A 12,414-nucleotide genomic window follows, 5' to 3' on the forward strand; every position below is an offset into this window, starting at 1 on the left:
ATGTCCATTGCACCTGGTTATTGATATGATGCAATTTTTAGTTGCAACAATGACTAAAGGCATATTTGGATATTGATTTCAATAATTTGTCTTGTGATGTCCTCTGGTCCAAAAAGGTTTATCCTCATTATCTCTTCTCTGTACTCATATTTTTGTCTGTGCTCCTCTCACACCACTCCATCTCTCATGACCTTTCTTTGGATATCACCCCCTCCTTTCTCTGCTTTCCTCTCTCCATCTTAACTTCCTTTTTCTGTTGCCATTTTTTTTCCTCTTACTCCCGCTTTCCAGGGATTGCAGTGTCCCTAACCTGTCTACCACACGGCCCATCCAAAAGAGCCTCTCCAGACAGGATAGCCAGTACAGTGAGGATATGGACAACCTCATGAATACCAAACTAGTCTCTGGCTCTACCCCACCTAGCGAGGGTCACCCAGTGAATCCAGTTGCCAATCACACCGTGGCCCCTGGCTTTGGTTCTGCCCTCCATCTTGCTAACAGTGGGACTCGTGGGAGTTTGGTCACATTAGATAGCTATGGGAACATTGGACATCACCGTGCCAACAGCATCATCAGGCTGCCTCACCCTGACTACACAGCTGTAGACATGCCAATTTTTCCATCCACCAATGCCATACTGCAGGGTAAGAGCAGAATGAATGTTTTCTTCTACTATCTCTTCTCATTTTTAACTATTTCCTTAAATAGCAAACTTTCATATTCAACCCTTCCTCCCCCTTTTCTCTCTCTCTCTTTAACGCAGTCAATAAGAATGCCAACACGGAGCCTTTACCAGCGAAAGAGGACAAAGATGATGATGATGATGAGAAGGGAGGTGATGGAGGACCTAGGCCCATGCCTCCATACAGCTCCATGTTCATCCTGTCCACCACCAACCCGTAAGTAGGACGGTTACAAATACGTGCACACACTCTCACCTATACTAAACGAGTCCATGTGGGCTGACACACAGGAATGCTTTCTTATAGGCATTCACAAACATTTGTTGTTTGTTGATCTTTGGATTTAGAGCTGAATCCTGACTGGAAAATTGATCTACTATTACAGCACTTGCATGTGCACACATACTAACACATGCACACAGATGTACACTTACAGTAAACAAACAAATACATTATATTTACAAAGCAGATCTAATGACATTTATAGCACTCCTGCTAGAGAAAAAACATCTTTGTCTGATCCTAGGTTTCGGCGGGCGTGTCACTACATCTGCACCCTGCGTTATTTTGAGATGTGTATCCTGCTGGTCATTGCCATGAGCAGTATTGCCCTGGCTGCTGAAGACCCCGTCTGGCCTGAATCCCCTCGCAACAATGTAAGGAAGTCAACACACACTCTGACGCTAATTTGATTAATTTTGTCTACCATTGCCTTTCTTGCATGAAAAGTAGTATACATGTTACCACAATGCCTTTTGTTTTTGTTATCATTTAATTTGTGATGGTTGCCTTTTCTTTTTGTAGTGTAACTCTATTTGAAATATAAAGAGGATCAGTACTGTAACTAGTATTATATTATAACACTACGGAGCAGGTCATGCAATCACCAAATTCAAAAAGGCTCTTCTTTTGGGGTGCTTGAATAAGGATTTCTGGACAATGAACTATACAAATTTCATAGCAAACTGGCTGATTGGTGAAATATCTTGCCCTTGACTAAAGTCAACTGGGTCAAATCTAAAGTTAACCTAAACACAAACTTTCATTCTTTCAAATATTGGCATCTGCATTTGAAAATCATTATATACATGTCTATGCAATCACTCTTTTCCACTGTGCAGCAGCAAATCATTCCCTCTTTCTCTTTGTATAGGTTCTACGCTATTTCGACTATGTTTTCACAGGAGTGTTCACATTTGAGATGCTGATAAAGGTAAAAAACACAAAACATTCACAATTGTTTCTGCCAAGCGTCTGCTAGATGAAACATTGTGACAATTGACATTGTACGCATCCATGCCAAGAGGCTCACTTCCTTATAATCACCTTCTCTCTTTCTCTTGTAGATGGTGGATCTGGGGTTGGTCTTGCACCAGGGCTCTTACTTCCGGGACTTGTGGAACATCCTTGACTTTATAGTGGTTAGTGGTGCTCTGGTGGCCTTCGCCTTCACGTAAGTCTCCCTCCTGCCTCCCCCTGTCCTCTCCTCTCTTCCCTTCTCGCTCCACCTTCACTTTTGCCTGTCTACTGCCTCACTGGCACCTTGGAGTACAGCTTCCCTGTTCTTCTCTGTTCATCCATGGCTCATTTTTGGGTTCTCTCTGCCTTTCCTTTCTTTCTGACTTGTTCTTTCATTCTCTCACACACATTCCCTTTCACTCTTTCATCCTTCTCTTGTCTCCTCTCCTCTCCTTCATCAAACCTTTTCCTACCTGTGCTTAAAAATGGCCAATTCTCTACAGTTGTCCAGTTCTTCTGCTTTTTCTCTCTCATTCAACTTTGCCCCCACAATCCTGCCATTTCTAAGCCCCTCCACTGACCCCTTCGCCCCTACATGTTATAAAATAGTTTCCTGGCTTCCCCTTCCTATCCACCTCTTCTTTCCCCTGTGAGAGGTGAGGACCACCCTTTGCACCTGTAACCCTTTAGTGCCTAGGGCGTTCTAGAGTAAAAGGCCCCATGCAAAGCCAGGCCAGGTCATGCTGTACTCGCTCTCAAAAATCTCCACACCCTTCTCCACGGCAAAGCAGGTACTTTAAACCCTCCTTAATCTGCATGACTGTGAGGATGAAATACAGTTTATTTGCATAACTGGGTTAAGTTGGGGCTTAGGTTATGAGTACTATGCTGGGTACAAAGCATGAATCTTGAGTTTTGGGATTTATTGTCATGCTTTTGCATGGTTGGGGAGAATATAAAGTGAAAAATATCTGCAGGACTGCAATCATCCTTAAATGTAATGTGATATTGGTGTAGTTCGAGGACACACAGTACTATATGTTTACAATGGTAATGCTGTAACCTCCTACACAAACTCTCACACAGGTCATCGTCAGAAGTATAAGGCTGTGCTTGATACTATTTCATGCCTTAAAAAAAACAATCTGTAATTTCAGGAACGTCTGTGCAAATGTTTCCTCCACAAATGTTTAGTTTTTGTGGATTCATGTGTGGGTTACACCTGAGGGTGGGAAGGTCGGGGATAATGACAGTATATCTGGCAGACACAAGAAACGTCCTTACAAGGAGAGCAAGATACCCTGGCCATTGCATATTATTGTTTCAGAAAATCGAGAAAACGATTCAGCTAGCTATGTTGATCCTACAAAATTTTCACCGTGCAAGTAAGTGACCATTTATAATTTCCCTCAAAGCTAATCTGCCATGGTATGAGCACATTAGCTTGCTGTAAATGTCAACATTAATTGGCATTAAGTCTGAATAAAAATCTCACACGCTAGCCTAATAACCACATAAGCAATATGTTTGCCATGTGACATATATTTTTGTTGTTGTTCATGTTGCTTTGTGACAGTTAGGTAATGCAGGTAATGCAGGACTGAAAACAGTAACAGTAAGTTAACTGGCTTCAGTGATTTATCATGGTTGTAAGCCCAGTCTGTCTAAGAAAATTAGACCTGTGTGCTTTCTCCTCCTCCATTCATATCATATGTCACTAAGCCATTTCTTGTGTTGGTTAACTGAGGTTAGTGGGCTAGGGTGGGGTGTTTGTCTATCAACAACCATAAAACAGAAATACTTACAGTTACCTCTTTAGGCTTTGCACATGTGCAGTCATATGCCTTTCAGTATAATAGCCCTGTATTTAATATTGTCCATTAAAACAACCTTTCGATATATTAAACATTATAGCAGAATTAAACATTATAAGCTTTACAAAGTTAGTCTATTGTTGGGCTGTTGTACTGGATTGTATCCAGGCCAGTGTACAGTACTGCAGGACTGAAGAAATAGCATTGTTGCCTTGACTAATAGATTGGACTTGAACAGATATTTAGTCACTGGGATGACAGATTACCACAAATGATTATCACAAAGATTGGGATCGTAAAGAGTCCACATGACCATTTCCATGAAGCCAAATATATTTTTAAATTTTGGTGGAATTTCATTGAAATGAAACTGAGAGTAACGTTCAGAGGTTCAGTTGATGTGGATACATAAGGTCTCCATATCCATGCATATTAAAATGGAAATGGCTAAGTGACATAATGCATTGTGCATAAAGCATTTGATAAACTATTTGTTTTTAGTTGGTACAGCTTGATGACTTTAAGTCATAAGCTGATGGGAACTTTGCCTAGTGTAAAAAAAAAAAAAAAAGAAAAAAAAGAAAGAAAACCTCTCCACCTTGCATTTTCCCAGCATGGTATCTTCTAACATTGTCCCTTCAATGTTCCTTTAAACTGTTTTCTCATCGGATTCTGAGTTTGGTCTCGATCACTCAGCTTTCAGACTACCTTAAATCTGAGGAAGCTGAACTACAGTAAACCTAAAGTTGTTCATTAAAGCAAAATACTGGGCTGCCCCTGCTTTAATTATCTCACCCCCTCCTCCAACCCTTCACCTATTTCACTATCCATAGCAACACCCAACATCTCTCTTACTTCTTCCTCCTCCTCCCTCTGACCTCAAACATGTCCACACAATTGAGTTCTTTCAGGTCAGCTGTGAATATGAGAAAGAAAGGACCCCACAAGCTTATGAAATTGGGAAAATCCATCCTTTAACCATTCAAACCATGCCCATTACAGAGTTACTATGCATTATTCAAATTTACTGTTACACCTTCTTATATTTGGAGAGAATAAAACAATGGTTACCTTCTACGCTGTAGTTTGTGGCCAGCAGTATCATTACCTTGAGGAAAGATAATGGATACTTGAATACTAATGGACAGCTTCCTTCTAATATACTGTTTTGTGGTTGGAGCCACACCCTCTATTTGTATTAATTTTATTAATTTCATGTCCTATGGCTTTATTGCATGATGGTACTGTACGTTAAAACTACTGTCAACAGATGAATTGGTGTCTCTGCCACTTCTCTAAAGAAGTTCTCCTTTAATGATTCTGTAAAATCAATGGAAAATGTCAACTCTGTTATTTTGAAGGACTGAAAGAAAAACTGAATGTTCGCTTCAGATATTTTAAACAACATGATTTTACATTATATAAGTTTTGTAGAATAACAAACAATCAAACAAACCCGAGACATATGAATGTGAGCTTAAGCCTAAAAGACGACACAAGAGATTTCAATTATTTGAACACCCACTACTCCTTCGTACTTATGTACATTGTTACTGATTCCATGAAGTTGATGAATTGCTTCTCCCATAAAGAAAACAAACATGCGGCAGGTGCTCCAGGGTTCTAGTGGTGGTGCCTCACCTACAAGATCGGCCTTTGCCCTGGTCTTCCTCTCTGAATCATTTCTATTTGTATGTTTTTTTCACTAACACTCTTCCCCCTAATTTCAGTTGAATCTAGTTGTATATGTGGTACACATAAAACTATCTGTGTTTCCGTTCCGTGTGTATATATCTGTGTGCTTCTGTCCTTAACTCTGTCTCCTCTTACCTCGTTGTGTTACATATTTATATGTGGGTCAACTTTATATGTGTCTGTGTTTTTTCTCTCTGTGTCTCTCTGTGTCTGTACGTTTTGAAGGAAATGTTAAGTACGGGCTAAAAAAAGATATATGTGGTGACACAATGTTTAAAGTGAAGGTAAAGATAATGGACTGAAAAAATAGACAATCATGTAATCTAAGTAATTACAGAAAAATTTCGAATAATTGAAGAGCATACAACCACACAGCACATAACAAATTTTATACACTTTTTACATTAATATTAAAAAATAAATTTAATATTGTAAATGTGAACTTGAGCTATTTTTAATTATACAGAAAAGTCTTCTCCATGCTGCTTTTGCACATATAAGACAAACTCACAAAACAATCAATTTAGCCAGTTCAACCAATAAAGTCTGATTTAACTACAATAGGGGTTAACAACACTAATGGCCGATGGGGAGATTCAAGCCAGTCAGAACAGACTCATACACATCAAGATAGTGCCTTCATTCAATTGGTGGAAATCAAACAGCACTCCAGATAGGCTCAGCAGTCTCATTGGAGATGTTTATCGCTCCTTTAAACCAATTAGTCTGGTCTGAGGGCTGCTAGTGTCTTGGACCGCTTGTGTTGCTGTCCTGCACATTTCTGCAGCCGCACTGAGTTTAATGTCCAGACAGGCTTCCAAAGCAGAGACGCTTGCGTGATATATGACAGAGTTTGACACTGACATTTGACATTTTGAGATATTATAATGTTTGTTCCAGCAGACATTGTGTGTTTTAAATTTATGTGTGGGCATTCTGGTCTTTCAGTTAAAACTGACAAAAGGCATTTTTAGCAGTCCTCATCAATCGTAATTTAAGCACTGACATATGACTCATTAGATTTCAGCTAACCGTTTATCTATGTTGTTGAAAGGGAGTGCTAATTTGCAGATTTTAAAAGTTTGCAATGTGGCAAAGGCTTAACATATTCCATGATGTAGTTAGGGCACGACAAACTCAAGACCAAATTGAAAGTGTAAACTAGGTTTGGAAGATTTTGGTGGAATTAGAATACAATGTAGTAAAAATTTTAGTGCACTTAAGCAATTTATAACAATTAATCCGCCTGCATTTTTCAGCTGAAATAATAATACCAGTAAACATTGCTCCCAGAAGTAACGTCTGGCCTGTAGACCCATCACTAATTAAATATCATTGATGAAGGCAGTCGTTTGGTGCTGTGTTCTAGTCACACTTTTGTCCAAATTGTGACTGCACGTGTTTATTTGCATGTGTATGATTAATTAGGTATCAGTAGTCTATGGGTGGGAGGGTTGATCTAACAAAAAGCAGGCCTGGTGTTTTTCTCTCTGTCTCTCATATGGATGTTTTCCCCCGAAATCCCTCTTTTCTCTGTGTCCCATTCTGTTTCTTTCTCCTCCCTTTGTCTCGCTGTCTCTCACCCTTTCTCATCTCTCCGTTTGGACCACCAACAGCGGCGGCGGGTAAAGTTCTCTTTCTTTAACGTCCTCATTTCTTCCTTCTGCACTCTCAGTACCTGTTCTTCTGGTCACACATCTGTTTCCTGTTCATCCACCCATCATCACAGCTGACTTCTGTACTTGTCTGTCCTTCTCTGTTCCCATTGTTCACCATGGAAGAGCTCTGACTCAAACACAACTAAACCTCAAGTTGTGTCAAATCTTCTGATGATTCACACAAAAAACATTTGAAATTACAATATTAATCGCAGGTGAATCACAGAAAATAATCAAGAGTACAGTAAATGTAAACAGAGCTGTGTAATCAGAAAGTCCCCATACGGAAAGAACAATTAGGTTGATTTTTCAACCACAGACACACACCAATACACATGTGTACACACTTAAACACACAAAATCGACATGCACACAACCACCAGAAGTCTACCATCTGGCATAACAGCTGTAAGACACATGCGGCTGTACATACAGCTGCTTCTCCCCTAAGGACCAGTATCAATGACCTTTTGCTTTAATCTGTTCACCCTGATCTTTATACTGGATATATGAGAAATTTAGAAAAATCAGGCCAGGGAGTTAAAACCATTGCAAATTTTTCTAGATGCTGAGAAGTTAGCCAGTTATTTCAAAAGCAGGTCATTATTTTTCTGCTTTCAGAATAGCCAGTTTTAGCATCAGTTTAGTACTGTATTGTTTCTTTAGATTCTCATATATTTAGCTTGGCACTAAGTCAGTTTGTTAACTGGCTGACTCACTTGTAGTTCTTAAATCTGTGATGTTTTAGCTTTGTGAAGAGTGTTGAGTGCAACTAAAACAAAAGGTTTGGGTCATTTGTTACACATGTACCAAGAAAGCCAGTGAAAAAAAAAGAGGTTTGGCTCAGCATTTCATCAAGAGATGCTCGCTAAAAAATCTTTGTCTTTGCCGAAGGGCCTACAAGACAAGATTCCATGCTGTTTGAACAATGCTGTGAAACCAGCCTATCCTAGTGGTAGCTTTGAGTTTATAGAAATTGAGTCATCAAAAGAGAGAGTTTGACTATTTATTCAAGTTTTTACCACTTTTTGACACATAGTGACACTTCCTTTAACATACAGTAGGGTTGAAAGGTCTGGGACCACTTTCCCATGGGAGAGTCTTTGGACCCTACTGTATATTTAAAGCTTAAGGAGTTTTTTTTTACCTTTTTAACTATCTATAATGGGGAGCATTTCCAAGCTGTCAGTATGTTATTTATGGTATGTTATATACAGGAAGGCACTTAATTGTACCTGTTACCACTCTAACAAGGCTTCTGTTAGTCAGCTGCTAACAGAAAATATGGGGTCATTTATGTCTCGCTGAGACCATGACTAAACTCTCTCTGCAAATGTCTCTGTGTAGAATTGAGTTCTCTGTCACTCAAACTGCTGCTTAAAAGAAGAAATATTGCAGCATGGAAAGCAAGGTTTCAATGCAGCATGATTACGTTTCACCATTAGCTGGGCATGTGCAAGCCGAGGCTTTAGTCATCTTTGTAAAGCATTGAAATACATTGCAGCGTATTAAACGTGTAAAAGTGTAGCGACTAGATAGCATTCAGACAGGAATGATATCAGTTGTTCCCATAGCATGCACTGTAGTTGTAAAGTACCACCTAACTCTAGCATGTAGCTACAATGCTAACCCTACACTCAGAAATAAGGCTAAAGCGTAATATAATAGCAATGCAGCATGTGTTGCTATTTATTTAACCCAGACGCAGTTACTCATTTTGAGTTAACTCGGACACAAATACCATCAAGGAATGGCTGCCCACTGCCATTTTGGAATCGAGAGGACTAAGCCTGTCATATCCCAGTGAAGTTGCTGACTCTCTTAATTTGTGTGTGTGTGTCTGTGTGTATGTGTGTGTGTGTATGTGTGCGTGCATGTGTGTATGTGCACATACAGGGGGAGCAGTAAGGGAAAAGACATCAGCACCATCAAGTCTCTGAGGGTACTGAGAGTGTTGCGACCTCTGAAGACTATAAAACGTCTCCCCAAACTCAAGGTATGTTTATGAGAGACGCAACAGGGGCGCTGCTGGTGTCCCTCAAACCACCAGTGCTCATGGAAGGGAATAATATTGAAGAAGAGCAGAAGAATTATGACAAAAAAATGGCATAAAAAATGCAGGTGTGTGTCACACCTTTGGTGGCTGCAACTATAGTTACTGTGTTTGTTTCTTTGTGTCTCCACACCCTGAAGAAGGCGCAAGGGGACATGCATTAGTGTGTCTTTTAAGGACTCTAGCCCATCTATTTTTCAACCTACCTTGAGTGCTTGGACCTGGATTTTTTATGCCATTTTTTGGTCATAATTCTTCCGCTCTTCTTCAAGGTTCATGTTTATGTTGAAGATGTTTGACCATCTAATCAATAACCCAAATATCTTGGACATTTACATGTTGCTTTGTTTTTAATGCAAATCTGCCTCCATACAGTAGTATAAATTGGGCCACAGTGAACTATCTTTTTGTATTTTATCTCTTAGCCCTTCAGTAGCATTTGACGTCACAGTTAAAGATCAAAATACACAAATAATCTAAAGCTTACATGTTTCTTTCATATAATAACTACCATCTCTCCTTCTGCCATCTCCCCTTCTTGATCCTCAGGCTGTGTTTGACTGTGTGGTGAACTCTCTGAAGAATGTGCTCAACATCCTGATTGTGTACTTACTCTTCATGTTCATCTTCGCTGTGGTGGCTGTGCAGCTCTTCAAGGGACGCTTCTTTTACTGCACTGATGAATCTAAAGAGTTTGAGCGCGACTGCAGGTCAGAAATCACCAACTGTAATAACTTACCCTGATTGGTGAAAATGTTTTGGCCTCTGTCTTAGCATTAAGATGAGCCCTTTCATGCACAATGCTTGTCTCATATGGTTTTAAAACAATTCAGGTGTCTCCTCCCCTTCCTTTGCCTCTTCACTATCTACTAAGAAACACATGATTATATCAGTATTGTATCAAAGTGTCCTCCTTTTGGATGTGTTGAGGATGTGCTATGTGTGTTTCAGGGGCGAGTATCTGGTGTATGAACGTGATAACGAAGTGAAGGCGCAGAAGCGGGAGTGGAAGAAGTACGATTTCCACTACGACAACGTGGCTTGGGCCCTTCTTACCCTCTTCACCGTGTCTACTGGAGAGGGGTGGCCGCAGTGAGTATACATGAACATGAGCAGCCACATGCAACGCGCATGCTTTCAGACAACATTTAACACCCCCTGTACCCCCTCTCTTCTTTTGCAGAGTGCTGAAACATTCAGTGGATGCGACTTATGAGAATCAGGGCCCGAGCCCAGGATACCGGATGGAAATGTCCATCTTTTACGTGGTGTACTTCGTGGTCTTCCCCTTCTTCTTCGTCAACATCTTCGTGGCTCTCATCATCATCACCTTCCAGGAGCAAGGAGACAAGATGATGGAGGACTACAGTTTAGAAAAGAACGAGGTGAAGAAGTATTAATGGAGCGAAGGTGGCTAGAGATTATTGAGAGTATTGGGAGGGTGACTGTACGAAGGAGCATTATAACTACTGGGTAGAGAAGAAGGGATGGATGGAAGAAAGAGGGAAGATCATGGCAGGATAAGAACAAAACCATCTTTTTTTTGGTCTTCTTTTGCAGAGAGCCTGTATAGACTTTGCCATCAACGCCAGGCCTCTGACACGCCACATGCCCCAGAACAAGCTGAGCTTTCAATACCGAATGTGGGAGTTTGTGGTGTCGCCGCCATTTGAGTATACTATCATGGCAATGATCGCGCTCAACACGGTTGTGCTGATGATGAAGGTAAAAGTCTACACGCTACAAACATAGAAACAGTAATGCTCATATAAACATAAACACACATCAAAAACCATTAACTACTGACTATTACATTTTTGAAGTTGACATCTCTCTATTTTTGTACTTTTATCTCTTTCTGTCTCCCCCTCAGTTACAAAACATAAACTCTCATTAATTTGGATTTAGACGTTGCTATTTCCTGTGATTTCCAGTGATGAACAAATTTTAATATGTCTGACTCTGACTGGATGAGCTGGACTGTTCGTCTCTTTATATGTCTTTATACTCGCCTTTCTTTCTGTCCCTGGTGATGTGTGTGTGTGTTTGTGTGTCTACATTAATGCACAATTATTTGTGTGTATGGCAATCCATTCTGTCATTTTTGTAAATGAACGTGTGTATGTGTGCGCTGCCTGTGTGTGTTTGTTTATAGTACGACGGAGCTTCTTATACCTATGAAGGTGTGTTAGCCAACCTGAACATAGTGTTTACCTCCCTCTTCTCCATGGAGTGTGTACTCAAGATCATCGCCTTTGGAGCACTGGTGAGTGTATGTGTGTGTGTGGGTTTGTGTGTGGTGGGGATACACTGCCAGTGCTTTACTGTATCTTTGTTTGAGTGTTGTTTCTGCAAACAACACTCAAGTGCTCTCAAGTCATTATTATATTACATTATTATATATTATATTATTATTATTATAATTATCATTACACAATAATGTTGTACACATGTAGATTATTAAGGGTTACTAGGCAGTTTGCAACAGTGAGACAATAAATACGGCCTTTGACAGACAAAAGCAGAGCCTCAGAGCCTGAGATTCATCAGCGCACAAATTTAACGAGAAAAAACATTCCAGAAAGATTTTTAGCATTTTATTTAGAATAAAAAAGTGCCACTTGGCCAACAGCAGCACCTAAAATTCAATGTAGAACCATGCTATCCTGCCTGAAATTCACCTTGTAAAACTGTTCAAGGTTGAGTTTTTGGGTAATTATGTACTTAAAGCTGTAAAAGTGCAGTAAAGCAAGCAAAAGTAAAGCAAGATCAAACCATTTTGCGAAAATGGTAAGACTCATGTCTGATAACCACAAATAGGAAACTAAAAGAGACTAAGATGTGGAAAACAATGGATTCTGCAGATGAAATAGCACTCTGCTTCAAAGGGTTCACCCCAAGCTCATTGGTTATTTTGTTACATTGGAACACATCGTCTGTCTTGCATTGTTGCTCACATATTTTAGGAGAAACTGTGGGGGGATGGCAAGCTAGAGAGATACTATTATAGGTAAAAAGAAAACTGCCAGAAGTCAGCAGTAAAATGTGCAGTCATCTTAGCTGCAGAGGAATGGGAGGGAGGCAGGGAGCAAGGAGAAGGAAATTGATGGAGGAAATAGTTTAGGGATAAATGCTGGGAGAGAGGGGGAACAGTAATAATTAGAGGAATGAGGGTGAATGACAGCTAGGCGGTAGAAAGAGAAGCAGAGATTACGGAGAAGGTGGAGATTAAGAGGGATAGGATTTGAACTGGGAAAGCGCACTCAAACACA

At 40.1% G+C, this 12,414-nt stretch overlaps 1 protein-coding gene across 1 annotated transcript in view; it reads left to right on the forward strand.

The window, feature by feature from the left end:
• Positions 1-12,414, forward strand: part of cacna1aa (calcium channel, voltage-dependent, P/Q type, alpha 1A subunit, a) — a 67,229-nt gene that overhangs the window by 25,467 nt on the left and 29,348 nt on the right. Inside the window, 11 exon segments of the mRNA XM_067615792.1 lie at positions 292-644; positions 764-899; positions 1,210-1,339; positions 1,837-1,896; positions 2,030-2,136; positions 8,986-9,085; positions 9,692-9,852; positions 10,094-10,234; positions 10,326-10,527; positions 10,703-10,867; positions 11,298-11,408. Coding sequence (XP_067471893.1) covers positions 292-644; positions 764-899; positions 1,210-1,339; positions 1,837-1,896; positions 2,030-2,136; positions 8,986-9,085; positions 9,692-9,852; positions 10,094-10,234; positions 10,326-10,527; positions 10,703-10,867; positions 11,298-11,408 — 1,666 coding nt within the window.

The sequence above is a fragment of the Thunnus thynnus genome, chromosome 17 (genome assembly GCF_963924715.1).
Source record: "Thunnus thynnus chromosome 17, fThuThy2.1, whole genome shotgun sequence".
Taxonomy (NCBI): Eukaryota; Metazoa; Chordata; class Actinopteri; order Scombriformes; family Scombridae; genus Thunnus; species Thunnus thynnus.